The sequence below is a fragment of the Puma concolor genome, chromosome D3 (genome assembly GCF_028749965.1).
Source record: "Puma concolor isolate L17-30 chromosome D3, mPumCon1.1.hap2, whole genome shotgun sequence".
Classification (NCBI taxonomy): Eukaryota; Metazoa; Chordata; class Mammalia; order Carnivora; family Felidae; genus Puma; species Puma concolor.
In genome coordinates this window covers 86,627,105-86,648,896 of record NC_141678.1, presented here as the reverse complement: position 1 = coordinate 86,648,896, position 21,792 = coordinate 86,627,105, and the positions used below count along the sequence as shown (strand labels likewise).

General features: G+C 38.6%; 1 protein-coding gene across 1 annotated transcript in view; it reads right to left on the bottom strand.

Moving 5' to 3' along the window:
• DOK6 (docking protein 6) overlaps positions 1-21,792 on the bottom strand; it is a 374,774-nt gene that overhangs the window by 147,201 nt on the left and 205,781 nt on the right. The window contains exon 4 of the mRNA XM_086683202.1: positions 14,460-14,579. Within this exon, the coding sequence (XP_086539328.1) occupies positions 14,460-14,579 (120 nt within the window). The remainder of the gene's footprint in view (positions 1-14,459; positions 14,580-21,792) is intronic.

The following is a 21,792-nucleotide window of genomic DNA, read 5'->3' as shown; positions in this document are numbered from 1 at the left end:
TTTCACGGTACTGTTCACCCATCAGCCACTGCTCTGGGGCTACAGAACATTTCTGAGACAGCAAGAAAGCCCCATTCTCTGCTCTATAGTTAACAATTGTTACATAACAATTCAAAGCATGAAATTTTAATATTAGCAGTAAATTAATAAGCAGTTCACTAAATATTATTTAGTCCCAGGACCAGAGCCATTGGTCTAATATTAAGCATCAATGAATAAATTCATTCAGAATCTGGTACCTGAGAAACTGACCATCTGCTCTGGAGTGCGGAATTTCTCACTAATCTCAGTTTGAAATCTAGGTTCACACCATTGTTTGAGGTAGTCTGCCTTGTTTTTAACAGTTATATGAAGTGTTAAGGAATTAAACAGAACCAGATAGTACCCAGAAAATAATGAGATTTTTCAATATCATTCTGAATTTTATATTCTTGTCTCCAACTTTCCGTAATATTGGGATATTGCAGTGGTCAGCCTTCAATTTCAGCAGCTTTAGAAATGGAGCCACACTGAGAAGGCAGATATCTGCACATTTAGACACATCCTGATATCCGTATAATGCAGACACACCAGGAATGAAACAAAGCATGATTTATACTCATCGAGATGTGAAGAACTCTTCAGAAATTGTGACTTCATTTTTACCACAGTGCTGAAATTTGTCAAAATGTATTTTATTACAATGTGGCAATAGTAATAAATTCAGTTGCCAGATGCCATCTGCTCAATGGCCACTGTGAATTGGAACCTCTGTATTTCTTCAATCAATTGGCAGGACTTAAAACAACAGCCGTATTTTTAAATTCCCCAGCAATTAATTTAATTCCTTCTCCCCTTCCTTCCTTCCTTCCTTCCTTCCTTCCTTCCTTCCTTCCTTCCTTTTCTCCTCTCCTCTCCTCTCCTCTCTTTTTCTCTTTTCACAAAAAATTTACTGTTGACTGAATATTATCTACATTTCCGAGTAAATCATGTTCACTCTTATAAATATGGTAAGCCATTTTAAAAATAAAATAAATTCAACTGCTATTATACCTTCCAGAGGTCATCTCTGTTAAAGTATAGTGTATCTTAACATATAAGTAAATTCACATACAATTGTAATTATACTGAATATAAAGTATTGAACCCTTTGAATTGTACTCACTAGTATATGAATTTTCAGATGCTATTAAATATTCCTTGGGGACATAGTTTTTAATGAATACATAATATTCCATTGTATAACTATGCCATAATTTATCTAAAATGATCTACTTGATGAATATTAAATTTATGCCGACTTTTGTCTAATATAAATTAGGCTACAGTAAAATAATCAACTTTTAGCTCAATTTGCTGAATGATTCGGTCATTTCATATTGAGTCATAGAGTTTACTTTATTCTTATATATAAATTTTGAGTCACTTTAATATCCTTAATTAACATCTGAATCGGGCCCTAACATCTGAATCATTATATTAAATGTCATAAACTCTTTCAAGAATGACCGTGCCAAATTGATTTCCAGAATTTCCTTACCGATATATATTCCAATTAAAATATCTATTTTATACATTCATTAATATAAGTGTCCCTTGCCAGAATTTTTTAAAATTGAGTTTACTGTTACTCACGTTGGTTGTGATGATTCTATATACTAGAAATTTTCTCTACCATGTTTACGATAACTTCATCTTCTGGTTTTCATTCATTTTGTTTATAATATTTATGTAAGCCCAGAAAGTGGAAAGTAGTTTTCTTTAAGTTTTCTAAAAAGTCCTTTGTTATTGAAAGAAACTTAATATTCTCCTACATTTTTCATAGCAATTTTAGCATTTTATTTTTTATATTAACTGGTATACCAAAACATAATGAAATGTTCATATGTCACTTATGATGTCCTTTCAGTTTTGACAAAGCACATTAAGGCACACAACTTTTCTGCTCTCCAGGATGTTCCCTTATGCCATGCCCCAGAAGCTACCACCAGTCTGATTTCTAACACTGTAGGTTATTTTTGCCTGTTCTGGTAGGTTCTTGCGAGCTAGGGACACCCAGCTTCAGCATATCACTAATTTATTCCCAGTTCATGGCTTTCCATTTTTATTATTTCCTTTTTAATTATTTTCAGAGTTTATTTATTTATTTTAAGAGAGAGAGAGACAGAGACAGTGAACCAGGGAGGGGTAGAGAAAAGGGGAGAGAGAAAGAATCCCAAGCAGGTTCCACAGAATCAGTGCAGAGCCCAACACAGGGCTTGAACCCACAAACCATAAGATCATGACCTGAGTCAAAACGGAGAGTGGGATGATTAACTGACTGAGCCACCCAGGTGCCTCATCTTTTTAAATTTTTTGATAATGCTTTTTTGGTGACCATAGGTTTAAATTTTGATGAAGCCCAAATTATTTCTTTTTACAGTTTGCTTTTGTTGTTTTATTTAAGAAATGTTGGCCTATCTCAAAGTTCCATTCATGTTAAATTGATATTTGAGTATAGTGTGAGGTGGGGGTTGAGGTTCATGATTTCCCATAGGGATATCCAGTCACTTCACTTATTAAGGAAATTTTCCTTTTCTCATTGCAATGAGCAATGAGCTTGGGAGAAAGGACTTTGGTGTCCTGGTAAAAAATTACTAATCCATATATGTATGGATCATTGTCTTTCTATTCTCTTCCATAGACTTCTTTGTCTACTGTCTGTCTTCATTGCTGTCAGTTGTAGTAAATCCCAAAATTTTCTAGAAAGGGTATCCATTCCAACTTGGTTTTGTCTTTTCAAGACAGTTTGGCTAGTCTTAGACCTTTCCGTTCCAAATGTATTTTGAAACTGTCCCATCAAGTTCTAAGAAAAATGCCTGGCTTCTAGGATTTTTACTGGCATTGTGTCAAATCTATAGGCTAATTTGGAGAGAACTGACATCTTGACAATACTGACTATTGCAATCATAAACACAGTTTACCATTCCACTTATTTAGATATCTTTTAATTTCTCCCAGCAATATTTAATTTTCAGTGTAGAGGTCTGTTATATACTTTGCCAATTTTATCTCTGAGTATGTGATGGTTTTTGATGATACTGTAAATGATATTTTTCTTCTCATTTTGTAATTGCTCATTACTAATATATACGGGTGTATACATATATAATCTCTCTGTAATATTCATACATATACGCATATATACAAATTTTTGCATATTAATTTTTTATCCTGAAACATCACCAAGTTCACTTGGTTATAGCTGTTTTTCTCATCGATTCCTTAGGATTTTCCAGGTACACAACCTTAGCTCCTTATTCTTTGCCAATTTTTATGATTTTACTTTATTTTCTTGTCATATTACACAAGTCAGAACTTTAAGTAGAATATGTAGAGTACTGAAAACAATTGGTGAGAGAGGATATCTTTGTCTTATTCTCAATCTTATGAGGAAAGCATTCAATATCTTTATCTTAAAAATTATATTTTCTGAATGATTTCATTGATGTCCTTTATCAGTTTGAGAAAGTCCCCTTCTATTCCTACATTTTCTGAGAGTTGTTTTCACAAATGAATATTGTATTTTATCAAATGCTTTTTAAGCATCAATTATAATAATCATATAATTTATTAATATAGTGAAACATATTGATTGATTTTGGGAAATGTTTGCATTTCTGGCACATACCAATTTTGATCACAGTGTATTATCTTATAACACTTTAGTATTCCTTTTCTAATTTTTAGGATTTTGTACTTATATGCATGAAAGATACTTGTCTGCAATTTTCTTTTCTTATATTGACTTTGCCTGGTTTTAGCATCTGGGTTACAGTAGCCTCATAAAATGAGTTGTGGAATAATCAGTCCTCTGTTTTCTGAAGAAGTCTGCATAGGACTGGTATTTCTTCTCCTTTAAATGCTGAATAGACTTCAACATTGCAACTATGTGGGACTAGGGGTTGTGTATAGGAAGTTGTATAATAATAACTTTAATTCTTTAATTGATGTAAGGCTCTTTAGATTTTCTATTTTTTCTTGAGTCAGTTTGGTAATTTGAATCTCTGTTAAGTGGTTCAAAATTAGATTATTTTTAACCCAACATGAGAAAGGCTACATTTTATCTAATTTTATTTTTAAAGTTTTTTAAAAATATCCATTTATTTATTTATTTATTTATTTATTTATTTGAGACAGAGAGAGAGAGAGGGTGTGAGTGGGGGAGGGGCAGAGAGAAAGGGAGACACAGAACCTGAAACAGGCTCCAAGCTCTGAGCTGTCAGCACAGAGCTGGAAACGGGGCTTGAACCCACCAATTGCAAGATCATGACCTGAGCCGAAGTCGGACAATCAACAAACTGAGCCACCCAGGTGCCCCTATTAAAGTTTTTATTTATTTATTTTTATTTATTTATATATTTATTTATTTTTAGAGGGAGAGAGTGAGAGCGAGTGGGAAGGAGCAGAGAGAGAGACAGAGAAAGAGAGAGAGACAGAGAATCCTAAGCAGGCTCCCCACTGCCAGGATGGAGCCCAAGGTGAGGCTCAAACTCATGAGTTGTGAGATCATGACCACAGTTGAAATCAAAAGTCAGATACTTAACTGACTGAGTCACCCAGATGCCCCAAAAGGCTACATTTTAATAAAAAATAACTTGTTAAAATTTATTATCAACTTATTGTCAAATTATTAGTGCTTTATTTATATGGCCTTGTTTTATTTTGTATCGTTCCTAACCATTTCCTTTATTATTTTAAAAATATTTTTATCCAGTGATGTTCAAAGATTTAAATTATATATTAGATTTTATTTATGAATGCTATAATCAGAGATAATATTATTTTTTTACTTATGGCAGATGGAAATTAAAAACATTTCCCACACACTTTTCCCTCCAATTTTAACATCTGTTTTAATCTGAGCATTGGGAAAGATACTGTGACTACTGGAATTTTAAGTTGTGCTCAAAGAAAAATGTAGAGCTTTACAAAATCTATTAAGAAAGCAAAAAGCTGAAAATTAATGATCAAATATTCATTTCAAGAGATTTGAAAAAGAAGCTGCAAATAAACCCCAAACTGTGGAGCAACTCCTATGGCATGAGAGCAGAGATTAATACAATTTAAAACAATGAAAAGAGGTCTACCAAATAGGTACATCTCTGATGATGCCGATTAAGAAAAAGAAAAAAAAAAGCCAAACGTAGCTTATATGAAGTAAAAAGGGACTATCATTACAGTGTGGGCAGGTATTAAGAAGATGATTTAAGGATGTTGTGATTCAACTTATTCCAATAATTCTGAAACTTTGCAAGGAATGACTAAATCATAAAATCACTGGTAGATTCTTTTGAAGCTAATTATAATCAAGTTTATACCCAAGTTTTCAAATTTTAGTGCACATTAGGGTCACTGAGTTTGTTAAAATATAGACATGGGGCCAACATACCTTTGTCGGTATGGGTGGGGACCCAGAATTTTCTTACAATCCACCTGATATGAATGTGATGGAGATGCTCACTGGTGTCCCAGATACACACTGAGTTTCCTGCCAAGCACCTGGTTCCCATGCTGGGTTTTACTTAACCCTCACAACAATCCTATGAGACACATACTATCATGATCATTTTCAAGAGTAGGAGGCTGAGATTTAGAGAATTTCTGTAACTTGATCCTGGCCCCAGGACTTAGAAGTGGAATAGAACTCAATGACACACTGAATTTTCTTGGCTACTTTTGTTGATCAGGTTCCATGTTGGACTTTCACACTCTATGCTACTTTGTTTTACTGTGACAGGAAAAAGAAATGGCTCATCAAAACTTGACTCTCAAAAAGTGAAAACCTTGATTTACTCAAGGTTGAGTAAGTCAAGGTTTTCCTTTCTTTTGGGTGTGTACGTTTGTGTTTGTTTCCTGTCAAAGGAAGATTCATCTAATCTAATCTGTGGTCAAAGTTCAATCTTGGAGTGTCCTTGCCTCTTCATCTAGGCTGGATTGATGGTCACAGGAGTCCACAGAGGCAATGGGAGTCCCCTTCTCTGGTTTGTATATGTCCACATGCGCGTGGAGTTCCATCACTCTACTTTCCTGTGATATGGCAACTTCTGCATGCGTGTGGAGTTCCATCACTCTACTTTCCTGTGATATGGCAACTTCTGCATGCGCGTGGAGTTCCATCACTCTACTTTCCTGTGATATGGCAACTTCTGCATGCGCGTGGAGTTCCATCACTCTACTTTCCTGTGATATGGCAACTTCTGCTCCCAGATCCTGTCAGAAGTCCAGTGTGGGCCCGCGGGAACTCGGGCACCCCTCCAGGCCACAATGAGTTTTGAGACAACACTCTCTCTGTCTTCTTACACCTCTCTGGGCTCTGCCGACATCTCCCCACTATTCTTCCCATGCTTCTCATGAAGCCCAATATGGAAAAGCAAATCCTAGCATTTACTCTTGAAGAAATATCCAGTTGATATGAGGAGACAGAAACATGTATCTCTGTCCACCCACACTCCCACGGAAAGGGGGCAGGCAAGGCATTTACTTCTTCCTCACCATAAAACTTATTTTCAAAGTCACAAAACTTATTTTATTCTGGCCTGTGGCTGGGAGGTACCAGTAATTCTGGACTCATCATTCTCCCCTCAAAAGCTTCCTCTGTCACGTAACTACAAATGTTTTTGAAATTTGCATCTTTGTTCTCTGTGCGTACAGGGAATGTTTCCAGGGCCTAGGAAACAGGACAGAACTATCTTGGTGTCTCCACAGAGCAAGCATCTCACTTTGCAATGACGTGGTTATGATCTGACAAACGGATCATTGTGCCGAGGCAATGTGGTGCAGAAGCACCATAGAGCATCCTTAGTTCCCCTGAAGCACTTATTGCAAAACGAGGCAGAAACACATATGGCGTTGGCCTTTATTCCCTTGTAGTGCATGTCGAGGACCGCCAAATGGGGAAAGTGGTAGTTGTAACCAGGCTTGTTAATTATATACAGTGTCTCTATCCATCCGATAGTGAAATTAAAGCAATGCAGCACGAGGCTAGGCAAACAGTGTGGCCACTGCCGGATTTGGTATCGCATTCGGGAATGTCGACTTATCCCTTCTGGGGTGGCTCTTCCCATCACATTCGCCTTTCAGTTATAGATCGATAGTCACCTCTGCTGGCTATACTGGCATTTTCAAATGTATTTCATTTATTGTAAGTTCCACATGTTACACGTAGAAGGAGACACATAGGTAAACTGAGCTTGGGAAATGTTACAATATACAAAGTCAAGCAAGATCTTTATTATAGAGCATCTCAAGCTTTCCTCCATGAATGTATATTGTGACCATCATACAGACTTGGTATTAGTTTCCCTGGGCTGCTGTAGCAAAGTACCAGAAACTGGGTGGCTTAAGACATAAATTTAATATCTCATAGTTGTGGAGGCTATAAATCTGAAATCAAGGTTTTGGCAGCTCTGGGGGGAGAATCCTTCTCACTTCCAGCTCCTGGTGTTTTGTGGCAATCTTTGACCTCCCTTGGCTTGTGGATGCATCATGCCGGTTACATGACTGTCTTCTTGTGTCTTCGCATCATCTTCCCTCTGTGCACATCTGTCCTCGTCCAAATTTCATCTTTTTATAAGGATATATTGTAGGTCCTATGGGATTAGGGTTTATTTTAATGACCTCATCTGAATTCGGTTATCTTTGTAAAGTCCCTGTTCCTAATAAGGTCACGTTATGAGGTACTGAGGGCTAGGACTTCAATATATCTTATTTAGGGGAGAGGGCAATTCAATCCACAACAGTATTATATAGTAGTAGAATTTCCTGGAACTCATTTTGGGAAATACTAGGGTATGTGGATGGCATTTTAGAAGTTCAAACATAAGTATGTCCAGGTTCTTTTCCCCACGCAAAAGTTGGTTTTGCTCAGGGTTATTCTATGGACAAAAAAATAAAATAAAATAAACTTGGAAAACTTTTCATTGCTGGTTATAAATAATACGTATAAGAGTGAATATGATATTCCAGATCACTTTTAAAAATTTTTTAAAATGTTTATTTATTTCTGAGACAGAGAGAGACAGAGCATGAGCAACAGAGGGGCAGAGAGAGAGAGGGAGACACAGAATCCCAAGCAGGCTCCAGGCTCTGAGCTGTCAGCACAGAGCCTGATGTGGGGCTCAAACTCACAGACTGCGAGATTATGACCTGAGCCGAAGTCAGTCGCTCAAACCACTGAGCCACCCAGGCACCCCCCAGATAACTTTTGAAAAATTGGGGAAAGACTCTTAAAATAGGGAGAAGTGTATTGTTACTGTGGTCATTGCTTTGTCATTAACTGGTCGTTTTCCACACGAGAAAAGTCCTGTAAATAAATATTGGCTTTAACGATTGATGGGCATTAAGAATTTCAGACTTGCCTGGTTGATAAAGCTTCTCTGGGGGTATAAAAAATTAGTTAAAAAAAAAGAAGGTATGATCATACCTATACCACAGCATTTTCCTTTTATTTTTATTTTAGCATGTACTTACTATACTTCAGGTGGAAGATTGGATAATTTTTTTCTCAGTTCACTTCCTCTCCATATTAGATCGTAGGTTCTAACTCATGGCACGGCCTCGCAGGTGGAGTGTCCTGCTGGCCTCCTGACTTGGGTTGAGCCACAGGACTTGCTCTGGCCAGTGGAATATCAGTGGACATGACACGTTCAGAGGCCTCATTCGTGTGGCAGTTTTCGGCTTTCTTTCCTACCCTATTGTTTTTTGTTTTGAGAACGTGCCTTGGGTCACCATTAGTGTAAGGAGGGTAAGAGACATATGGAAAAGACATGGACACCGCGTGAAGCCTGGAACCGATCTCAGCAGCAGCCTGCCTAAGTCAGCACAATCCTAGCCAACCCACCTGTACGTGAACGATAAAGATACACTTCCAGGTCCATGCTATTGAGATTCTGCACAACCAGTAACACAGTATTATTTTGAAAAACAATGATCGATGCACCTTGTTTATAGGTTTGTCCCCCTCACTACTCTGTGAGCTTCTTAAAAGTAATGACCATATTTTATATAATTCTACATTTCCTCAGCTTGGTTCTTGCATTTCATAGCCTCTGAAATGTTTGATGGGTGAATACTGAATGACTGAGTGACATACAAGCATGTCTGAGTGGAATATAAGAAGCACAGTCACTATGGCAACCCAGGTAAATAATTTAGCAACAACATTGGAATACTGCTTTGGTTCTGGGGGAAGGTTATACATATTCTTAGGCTAAAAGTAAAAGTTTGTACCAATTCTGGTCCATTCATAAGCAGGAACCCTAGTTTCTACATAAAATCAAACCGTCAGATCTGACTCCACATTAATAGATGGCAAAGTCTATGGTTGCTCTTCCATTTTGTTCCTGATGGCGATCTCTTGCCTCAATAGCAAATGGGACACACCCTCTGAGTCCACTTTCAACAACAACTGCAGGAATTTCCCACAAGTGCATTGCTTCTTGTTTATGATGCTTACTTCTGCTATAAAGGATGAATACATAACATCTGTTTTCTAGAATTGCTATTATGTATAGCAAATCCTTTATAAATAACCATTATTGTAACACCATACATTCTAAGGTCAGGGTAGGCAATCTTAAATAGAACCAAAAGACACGAAGATTCTAGAAGTCATAAGAATTTAAGGCTCAAAATGTCTACTTAATATGGACTTTCTTGAGGCAGTGTTATCTGAAATCTGAGAATGAGTGAGTGTGTGTGTGTGTGTGTGTTTAGTTTCCCCTACACCACGTGGGATTCTGAGTCGATATGAAAACAGCTGACAGCACTAGATAAAGATGATTATAGCAAAGAATTTAATCAATAACCACTTTTATCTCCTCAACACACATTACACCTTTAAAAATTATTTGCACAAATGTTTATTCTTAGCTAGTCTCAGAGTAAATAAGGCCGTGCTGGGTGAAAAGTCAGAAAAACATTAGAGGAGAAGAAGCAGTTCTGAGTGTCAAAAGAAAAATGCTGTGGTCAAGACTGAGGAGTAAATCTTTCCTTGATGATAGGATACCACAGGATCACCACCGGCCACAATAATGTCATTTCTGACATCGATTCTGGAGGCATATGTATCTCATATCTTTGGAGACATTTCAAGTTAAATCCAAGCACATCATTGATAAAACAGTAAAATGATGTTTCTGATGAAAGATAAATTGTATAATTTAGTACTAAAATGCCTTAGGAAGAAAACCTGAATCTTTAATGACAAATTGTTCAAATCTGTACATATTAATGTCCTTAAACATGTATTAGGAAAGGAAGGATTTTGTTTATTTTATTAAGTGTTAAATGCTTGAAGAGTCTGGAATAGGGATTGTAAACCATGAAAGGACATTTTTTTTAAGTTTATTTATTTTGAGAGAAAGAGACAGCATGTGTGTGCAAGCAAGCAGGGGAGAGGGGTGGCCAGAGAGTGAGAAAGGGAGAGAGAGAGAAAGAAAGAGAGAGAGAGAGAGAGAGAGAGAGAGAGAGAATCCCAAGCACTCTCCACGCTGTCAGCACAGAGCCCAACATGGGGCTCAAAGTCACAATCTGTGAGATCATGATCTGAGCTGAAATCTAGAGTTGGATGCTTATTGACTGAGTCAACCAGGTGCCCTGAAGGGACATTTTTATTTTATTTGTTTTATGTTTGTTTGTTTGTTTGTTTGTTTGTTTGTTTGTTTAGAGAGAGAGAGAGAGAGGATGAGAATGAGCCGGGAGGGACAGAGACAGAGCGGGGACAGAGGATCCGAAGCAGGCTCTGTGCTGTCAGTGCAGGGCTCAATGTGGGGCTCCAACTCATAAACCATGAGATGGTGACCTGAGTCTAAGTCAGACGCTTAATCAACTGAGCCACTGAGACACCCCCCGAAAGGGCAGTTTTAAAAAATATTATTTTAAAAAGACTTTATTAGCTAGCTAAAACAATAAATACTTCCCCACACATAGTGAAATAAACACATGCATTGTCTTAAGAATACGTGTGTCCTGAACAATCTTGGGGCCCAAGGGAGGAGGTTGAAGTTGGCTGAGGAGCATTCTTTGTCTTTACCATGACAACTATTGGTATTTATTTCAAGGGGATCCTAAAATGGAATTAGCATATTAGCATATTTGTAGGAAAGTCTGTTGATTAGGAAGTGAGAAAATCAGGGTATTCAAGTAACGAACTGTCAATCTGTGTGTGTGTGTGTGTGTGTGTGTGTGTGTGTGTGTTTCTCTCCCAGGCAGCAAGTGTGTGTGTATGTGTGTGTATGCATGTGTGTCTCCTGGAATTTTTTGAGCTAGCAATAGTAGAGCCTGTAATCCTGATATTCTGTCAAGATTTATGCTTTTCATCTTCTCTTGTGGTATGAATGACTATTTAAAAAAGTTTTAGCTAGCCCTCAATGGGCCAAGAGCAGAGGAAAGGTGTTATTATCTAAACTTGAGACACTTTAAAGGAAGGACATGCAGACTTGAGCCTAGAGCAGTGGCCATGTCTATGGCCTTGGGACTCAAAAAGAAAGTCATCCACGTGGAAGGTGATTTCTAGAAAAAGAAGACCTTTCCATCCATGAAGCTTCCTTTTAGCGTTAAACCCTAAAGAGTCTCAGTGACCATGAGAATGTGTGTGTGTGTGTGTGTGTGTGTGTGTGTGTGCTTAAGGAAGATTGCCGATTTCCTTATAGGGTATCACATACTTAAGGGGTCATTTAAAAGAACCAAATACTACCCTCTCTAACTAAATAATTGCTCATAAATTTCTAAAATGTATTTTTAAAAGCACATGTTTCCCTTTGTGTGAAGTTCGGCTTATTGAACAAAATAAAACTAAGAAACCCACTTAAGGCATTGAATGTTATTATAATTTCAATTCTTCAGTAAACACAGGAATTCTTTTTGATTTCTTTGTTTTTACTTGTACTTAAAAATACTTGTGCCTCTTTAAAATCGGATTAAGAATAAGAGTTAGTCTTTATTTTACATCACCTCGTTAAACCATCATGATTTCATTTTCACTCATTAGGAAACTAAAATCAGAAGTGTTAGTAACCTGTCTGAGCTCAGTAAAGGGTGTAGTCTGCATTCGACCATGGCCTGAGAAGTACACTTGGAAAGCTGTGCCTGCTTGTGCTATATCTCTTTGCAAATTACTCTGACATTATCATGAAATTAACAGTAAAATCATAATAAGCCAAAGAAGCACATATCCATTATCCCCAATGGAAACCATATACAACCCCAAATCTTTATTTTAAATTTTTTTAACGTTTTATTTATTTTTGAGACAGAGAGAGACAGAGCATGAACGGGGGAGGGGCAGAGAGAGAGGGAGACACAGAATTGGAAGCAGGCTCCAGGCTCTGAGCCATCAGCCCAGAGCCCGATGCGGGGCTCGAACTCACGGACCACGAGATCATGACCTGAGCTGAAGTCGGACGCTTAACCGACTGAGCCACCCAGGCGCCCCCAATCCCAAATCTTTAAAGTAAAAGCATGCAACTCACACGAAATCAACCACCAGTGGTGCTCCCACCCACAGGGCCTAATTTAGTCACTTTCTCCATAGTTCCTTTATGTAGTACTTGATGAATGTTTATTAGTAAGAATTTTTTCTTTCTTTCCTTAAATGGTGGATGAACACCATGCTTTAAGTAGCACAGTGTGGATGTTGTGTATGTAGCTCAAGCTCTCAGGAAACCGATCAGGGAGACGAAATAAATCCAAGATAGTGTGGGAGAGAAACTGGAATATGAATTGGAAGCTGGAAGAGGGGCTGCAGAAACGCCTCTGTAGCTCCCTGAAAACCACCAGCACAGGCAGAAGTGTTGTGCCCACATATGTTCTAGGCCAATTAACAGGGGAAATCCATCTTTTCAGGTTAGCAACAAACAATAAATAATGGTTTTTAATGGGCTGCAAAGACAGTGATGGCTGTGAGCACATTATCAGTCATAAGATCATGATCACTAAGTGTATCCTGTGCACTTGTACCTGTGCTACCTAATTTATAAGCCACAGATCATTCCAGAATTTCTTTTTTCTAAGGTTTATTTATTTATTTTGGGTGGGAGGGGCAGAGAGAGAGGGAAAGCCCGCAGAGCCTGACACGGCGCTTGATCTCACAAACATGAGATCATGACCTGAGCCGAAATCAAGAGTCAGATGCTCAACTGACTGAGCCACCCAGGTGCCTCTACAGAATTTCTTTTTAATAATTAGTGTCACGTTTCACCAAGTCTCTCAGGCTTTTTCAAAAACACTATCAAAAATTAGCAACATTGAAAAGTTTCTATTTTCACACTATGAGGTCATCTAGTGATGATTATAATTATTTTTAGAAATGAAGAAAGAGGAGATCATTACATTATCCCAATTTCATTATTTAGAGGTGGTAGTCAAGAACATGCAGGGGGCACCTGGTTGGGTCAGTTGGTTGAGAGCCGACTTTGGCTTGGGTCATGATTTCACAGTTTGTAAGTTTGAGCCCTGGGTCAGGCTCGCTGCTGTCAGCACAAAGCCCGATTCGGATCCTCTGTTCCCCTCTTCCTCTGCCCCTCCCCCCATCTTCTCTCAAAAATAAATAAAGAGTCAAAAAAAAAAAAAGAACATGCAGTATAGATTCTTAAGAGACATCAAGAAATGCCTGTTAGGTTAGAGAACAGTGTAGTTAAGTAAGCAATGTGTATCACATAAACCTCAATTTTGTTATGCCTCATATTTCATCCACCGTACCTGCACATTTTCAGTATGCTATGGACTGAATTGTGCGTCCCTAAAATTCCTGTTGAAGCTCTAACCTCCAAGATGAGAGTATTTAGAGACGGAATCTTTAGAAGTAATTAAGTTTGGATGAGCTCATGAGGGAGCCCCCTACGATGAGATTAGTATCCTGATAAGAAAAGTCCTGAGAGACCTTTCTCTTTCTCTCCCCCTTAGCCATAAGGGGGCACAGCAAGAAGATGGCTGTCTGCAAGTCTAACATAGGATCCTCACAGGAAACTGACCCTTCATCTTGGATTTCTAGCCTCCAGAACTCTAATTAATTCCTGTCGTTGAAGCCACCCAGTCTATGGCAGCCTCAGCTAAGACATGGTGTTAGCCAAAGTCCCTACAATCTATTGATAAGTAGCAAGATAAACCCATTTGTTAACGGACTCAAAACCTACAACGACTCTCAGAGGAGATAATATGGAAATGTTGTACATTCAAAAGCTAATATATATTGAGCTATTTATTAGTTACTTATTTCGATACATCACAATGGCACAGAGCCACAAGTCAGGACGCCTGGGTTGTGCCTTAGTATTTTCTCCCAGTTGCCAGGCAACTTGGGAAAGCCTCTTACCGGCTCGATGGATCAGTGTCCTTTCCTCGCATAATGATTGGTCTGAAAGATTCCTGAGGCCCCTTCCAGTCTCAGAGCTCGACAACCGTGAGTGCACTTTAAATAACGGAAGGCCACTCGCACTTACCGTTCTGCTCTCTCTGTACTCCAGCTGCCAGGAGGTCGGGCTCCCCAAGGCTGATGTCGTTCAGCCGTGTCCCCAGACACTCCATGCAGAGATGTTTGCACCATTCTTCAGCCTCCAGCTCTGAAAATGAGCACACACCATCAAAGTCAGAGAGCGCTTCGCAGGGACGACACAAGAAGGCTATTTTCTGACCCATTTCCCTGGGTAGGTAGGAAGAGTTCAAACTCTGCCTTAAGAAGGCAAAACAAAAGCTATATTCAAGGAGTGAAACAAAAATCCCCACAGTTATTTCCCATGGGCTGACATGACAACATTATAAAGTGATTTTAAATTATTTCAATGTACTTTCTCTTACGTATGAATACCAGTCAGAATATTTATTATCTAGCATATATACATATGTATATATATAAATGTTATTAAAATCTAAGCTAGTTAACATACAGTGCAGTAATGGTTTCAGGAGTAGAATTTAGTGATTCATTACTTATATACAACCTCCAGGGCTCATCCCAACAAGTGCCTTCCTTAATGTCCATCCCCCGTTTAGCCCATTCCCCCACTCTACTCCCCTCCAGCAGCCCTCAAGTTTGTTCTCTGTGCTTAAGAGTCTCTTACGGTTTGCCTCCCTGTCTGTTATCTTATTTTTCCTTCCCTTCCCTTATGTTCATCTGTTTTGTTTCTTAAATTCCACATATGAGTGAAATCATAGGATATTTATCTTTAAGATTGCTTTAGTTTTTGGAGGGGGAGTACTTAGAAAACTTAATTAAATATAAAATAAAGATATATAAATGAATCTTTGAAAAATGTCAGATTAAAATAAACAAGAAGATGCTTTCCTGAAAGTGACTTAGATCTGCATGGGTTGAAGGTCTGATCCTTCATTCTGAACTGCAATGAATCAAAGATCAGCACAAGAATGTGATAGCTTCTCTTTTGTAAACATCAAAAATTGTCCATCTTTGAAACAAAAATGGGATAGGATACTCAAAGTAACTTTCCCTTTCGGAAAACTCCAATTTATCTAAGATATTGGTTATCTTCCAACTTCTTTATATTTGCAAGCTTCTTCTTTGCTTGAAACATTAGAACATCTTACACCTACACAGAATCTTACAGTATCTAACACTTTCACAAACATCAGTGAATTTGATTCTTATATAAGCCCTTGTGTGGGTGAGGTGGGTAAGGGTTAGTGTCGCACCTGGGTCCCATATCACTGGTTGGCACCAAGATAGAACTGAAGCCCGGATCTTGTAGATACTATAATATGAAGAACTTGAGAACGGCTATGAGATTTAAAAGTTGGGGCCAAGCCCGAAAATCGCTGCACAGAAATTGGGTGGGAACTTTCCATCGACACCTGCCCGGAGAAATTTCTGACTTTTCCATGTAGCATAAATCTGCACTACAGCAGTTTAATATAGATTGCCTTCAAATCTGTTAGTCTCCGCAGATGACATTCCAACCTTTGCCTTGGCATTTTAAACTCCCCATAAAAAGTTACCTGTGACAGGTTTTCTTGACTCCAGGGGTTTGAATACCAACTGCTGTGCTCAACAGTCAACACCATCAAACCTGGGTGATGTTTCCTTCCTGTGCTTAGTCACTCTGTCTTAGCATCACAAACAGGTTTGATCAATGAGATGTCAGGCCAAATTTGTCATTTAGTTTTAGCTTTATCAAGACCACAAAATATTGTTAGAAAATAAAAAGAGCATGTAGTCTTGCACAGGGTACCGTTCTGATGAAAATAACAGTTTGTATGCTCTAGTCATGAAAGGTGTTTTCTTTTTTCTTTTTTTTAAAGTGTATTTATTTATTCTGGGAGAAAGAGAGAGAAGACAGGGGGAGGGGCAGAGAGAGAGAGGGAGAGGGAATATCCCAAGCAGGCTCTGCCCTGTCAGTGTGGAGCCCGATGTGGGGCTTGAACTCATGAAGCTGTAAGATCATGACCTGAGCCGAAATCAAGAGTTGGACGCTTAACCCCCTGAGCCACGCAGACACCCCAGGTGTTTTCTTTACATAAGGTATGCTTTGCATATGTCAGGGACCATCCTCTCAGCAGTTCTACATGCCATCTACTAAGTCACAGAGGAAGTAGATCCTCCTGTGACCCTGACCTCTTGCTCAGGTGGAATTCAGAGGCTGGGTCTTGCTGTTTAGGCATCTCCTCAGGAACCTAGAAAATAATCCTTCCCAGTCGCAAGGGCGCTAATAAAAAAAAAAAAAAAGGGCACTTGCTGAGGCTCACAGCTTTCCAAAAACAAAGTTTTTTTCTAGTGAGGGAATTGCCAGCATTCCTGAAAAAAAAAATTATAAAAGCAGCAACAGCATGTACTGGAAATGATTTTCATCAGACAGATGAGATTTGATTTATAAAGTTTATAAATGTTTTGAAAACTTTTCTAACAACAAACCAAAATCTTAAGCCAATTTCTCTATGGCTCTAGAAATCCTTAACATTTCTGTTAAGGGAGACAATATGACTATTTTCTTTTCCTTTTTACACTTTTATATCTTGAATATATCCCAGGACTCCACAATTTTAATTCATCAGTAAAATCACATGCAATTAACATCGGCATGATTCTACCTGATCCTATCTCCGGTACTCCACAGATGGAGTTGAGGATACCTAGTATGCTGTTTGGGATAAAAACGAAAATGTTAAATATGACAAACACCTTTGTGCCAGTGTTCCCTTTGAATACTAAGTCAGTGCATGCCCAGAGGTTAAAGAAATGTGTTATTCATTTCTGTTAGCTTTTTTTTCTTTGTCCTAGGATTTAATAAGACAAAGAAAACAACCATAGAGTAAAGGGCTTCTATGAAGCTAAAACTCTTCTCTCAAGTAGAACTCAATGTGGCATCTCTGTAAGAACCAGGGAGGTCTTTCAGGACAGAAATGGGAGGCATTCATGGGCTTCTGCCAGCAGGTAAAGATGTCTTTTGTGTCGAATCCTAAGAATTGCAATGCTTCAGCATTTTATTTTATTAAAAAAATTTTTTTTTGTAATGTTTATTTTTGAGAGAGAGAGACAGAGTGTGAGCAGGGGAGGGGCAGAGAGAGAGGGAGACACAGAATCTGAAGCAGGTTCCAGGCTCCAAGCTGTCAGCACAGAGCCCAACACGGGGCTTGAACTCACGGACCGCGAGATCATGACCTGAGCCAAAGTTGACGCTCAACCTACTGAGCCACCCAGGCACCCCTGCTTCAGCATTTTAATAGTGTAGTAGCATACAGGAGTAGAAACAGTAAAAGTAATAGAGTACACATAGTCACATTAAAAACAACTATAAACCATTTCAGAAAGAAAGAAACAGAGAGAGGGAGAGGGAAGGAGAGAGAGAGAGAGAGAGAGAGAGAGACACCCTTGAAATTCAGGTATCAGGAAAAGTTCACTTTTTTTTCTAACAGACATTTACTATGAACTCACTAGAAGCCCGGCACCATGCTGGGGTTGCATGAAAAACACAGTCTCTGTTGTGTGTGATTCTAGACTCTGGAAGTAGGGGGGCAGGTGCATCTAGTACGTGGTGCCCCGCAGGGCTGCTGGCTTGGCCCGTAGGACCCAAGAGCCGTGGCAAAGGCTGAGCAACTTGGCAATAATCTGATCAGGGATCTGCAGGGCTAGCACGAAGAAGGGGAGGGCGTGTGTGCATGTCAGTGTGTGTGTCAGTGTGTGTGTGATGGTATATGTGTGAATGTGTGTTTGCCGGTGTGGGGTATCTGTGAGTGCATATCTGTGTGTGTCAGCGGGTGAGTCTGTGACTGCATTCGAGTGTGTGTGTTTCACGGTGTGTTAGTGTGGAGGGGATTTGTGACAGTACATGAGTGTGAAGGTGTGTCAGTGTATGTGTGAGGCTATGTGTCTGCATGTGAGGTTGTGTGCCAGCGCGCGTGAGTGTGTGAGGGCATGTGTGAGTGTGTGAACGTGTTTGGGGAGTGTGCTGGAGGAACCGGGCTGGGCTGAGGAGGGTGGCCAGGGGCGGAGATGGAAAGGAGTCTCTGGGGCTGTGGGAGTGACATCTCGGATGGCCCTGAGGTCATGCAGTAAACTCTGAAAGAGAGCGCTCTGTCGCCTCTCTTCATGCTTTGGTAGTACAGGAGTGCCCCCCCAGAGGCATGGGTTCAGTTACCCAAACATGGCCGAGAGCAGAGGACCCTCCTCTGACACAGCGCCAGAAAGTCAGTAGTGGCCTAGCACCGCGTCCCAACGTCTACGTCGCTCACTGCCATGTTATCATCTCACATCATCACAAGAAGAAGGGCGAATACAGGACAAGGTCCTGGGCCAGAGACCCCATGCCCATGACTTTTACTACAGTACATTGTTATAATGGTTCTACTTTATTATTAGTTATTGTTGTTAATCTTGTAGTGTGCCTAATTTGTAAAGAAAACCTTATCATGGGTATGATTGTACAGGACAAAACACAGTCTAATAGGGTTTGGTTCCATTCCTGGTTTTAGGCATCCACTGGTGTCTTAGACGTACCCGCCCTCCCCCCAATGGATTGTTGGGGGGGACTACTGTGCTATTTAGTTCAATTAGATCAGCCCCAAACCTTTATCTCAAACGTATTGAGCCTTAGAGTCTGCACACTTGATCTAATAGTTTTGCTCCAGATAAGCTGAATTTAAGTATTATACAAGCCTTTATTATTTTTTTAATCTGTTTTTGATAGTCACCTTTCAAATAATTACACCTATACTTTTTATTTGTTTGTCCTTAGGAAAACTATGTATTGACGTCCTTTAATCTTCTACGGTGTGTTAGTTTATTTCATCCCATTATTATTTAACTAGTGTTTTCCTCTGAATTATCTTCCATTTTTTACCGTCCTCTATTTTATTTTTGTGGAACAGAGGCGATTAAATACAAATGCAATAATCTGAACCCACTGCATTTTAAAATATTTATTTTCCCACAGACTCAGGGCCTTTTGTCTTCCATTTCATCTTCCAAACTTCCACCTGCCCATAGTGTGTAAATAATTAAGTTTCTTTATAAAGGAATAAAGGCACAGAAATGTTTTACAATCTTTTCTATGTTTTCTCTTCATGAGAGAAATGTTTGTTCCAGGCAATGTCTTTTTCAGACAGCTTGCAGCTATGCTCACATTTTTAATTCAGGTAAGTAACTTTTCCTCTAGAACTGACACCCAAATCATTTTTTCATTATGATTCATGAAATGGAGATTTCCCATTAGTGAAATGAAATTAGGTAACTTCCAAAAGAAAAAACAGAAAGATGTTTGGGGATAACCAGTCAAATGGAGAAGGGAGACTGAACTAAATGAGTGAGTTATGAGACAAATGAGTTTACTGATGGCAGGGAAAAGATCAGGGAAAGTGCAAAATGGAAATACAGTCAAGGGCGGATGGCCCTTCCCCAAGTATCTTTCCGTCCCTCCTCCAGAATTTTGGGGACAGAATAGCTGTGTATCCCTTTGAATCAGAAGTGGTCTTACCAAAGCAGACCCTTAATTAATGCCTACTGAATAAATGATTAAGAGTCAGCTTTATTACTTTCCTTAAATTTGAGCCTTAGGATAATGACATGAAAGTTAAATGATCCAAAATAGGCTATATTTGAAAACAGTGAAAAAATTTCCATCACGTATGTGGGAAATGGCCACCAGCGCTAAACAAAATGAAACTTAAAAATAACACCAAATCAGTTTCATGTTAATTTACAGTAAGATGCAAGGCTAATTTTGTGTGGAAATAATAAACCACTGCACGTAGTTCTCACTGGATTTAGCTTTTGTTAATAATCTTGGAAAAACGTAGGTAAAATAATCCTCATGTCTTCACCAAAACTAGCAATTCTTAAGTATAGCCAGTGCTTATCTTCTGTGCAGATTTGGTGTGATTGGTGATAAATGTTGTTTTTATATTTATTAAAATTTATTGTAGTTTTTATTATTTTCTTTATTAAAGTCCTTTTTATTAAAATTTATTGTAGTTTTTATTTTATTTATTAAAGTCTTTTTTTATTTTTTTACACGCTTTGGTTGAAAGTGAAGAAAAACGTCTCCCCATGCAGACTTGTGCTTAAGGAATACAAAGATCTCTTGTACTGCTATAGGAAATTTATAGACCTATTAAGATATACAATGCTTTGTTGAGGATTTTCATTCTTGGAAATTGGCACCTACTTGTTACTTAACTGGCCTTGTTGATATTTTATGGACTTTTCCTTTCACTTTTTCTGTAATAGGAAGACAAGAAACCGGTTAAAATCTAAACACTTGTTTCAACAAATACGTGTCTCTGTTTTCAGGTCACAGTAAAGAGCTTGATTCATTGAAGTCAGATTGCTAGGATGGGTTGGTTTCAAGACTGAAGAACCTTCCAGTGTTCTTTTTCTGAGTAGAAACTGCGTGTATTTCCTTTCCCCGGAGGGGCCTCGTTTGCCCCATTCCGCATTCCCTCACACCCAATAATCTTTTAAAACTTGTTTCAAATCTGAGATCCTCAGCTTAGCCCCTTCAGATCCATGTTTGGATTGGGCACCCTTCCTCTATATTTGCACTCTGGACATACTTTCCCCAGAGCCCCTGTATATCATGATTCATCCGTCTGCCTTTCCCAATTAGCATATTTAAGATATTGGAATGTGGGAGACATTGATTCAGTCCCTCTAGATCCTGGCACGACACCTGGGTATGGAAACCAATTAACAAATGTGGAATAAGTAAATAGATGTGATTTGCAGTTAATTCCCAGAAATTTCAGACAGATTCTAGAACCAAATGCAGCAGATAATTTGGGCAGTAGTCATTTGCTGCTTGTTCTGAAGTCTCTATTCATCACCACTTAAGTGAAGATTATAACTTTTGTTATTCACAGCTGGCTAATCTAGATAAAAAAGACATCTTTGATTAGGGAGGAGAAGGGAGAAATACCAAATATGGTTCTCTATTGAACTTCAATAATTCTAAAATATGTCCCATTCAAAATGTGTCTTATTTTATTAGGCTGTCTTTTTCTTTTACTGTATTAGTGGTATTTATGTCAAAATGGCAGTCTTGTATAAAGTCCCCTGATTCTGTATGTGATAAACACTTGATCAAATTTTTAAATTTTTTTTTTTTCAACGTTTATTTATTTTTGGGACAGAGAGACAGAGCATGAACGGGGGAGGGGCAGAGAGAGAGGAAGACACAGAATTTTTTTTTTTTTTAATTATTTTTTTTTTTTTTCAAATTTTTAGATTGATCTTAGTAAAGGTCAACTTAGAACCAAAGAAAAGGAATTATTACCTGTTTATTCCATCTTTGATGCACACAATCATAACTTATTTTCCTTCAAATTTTT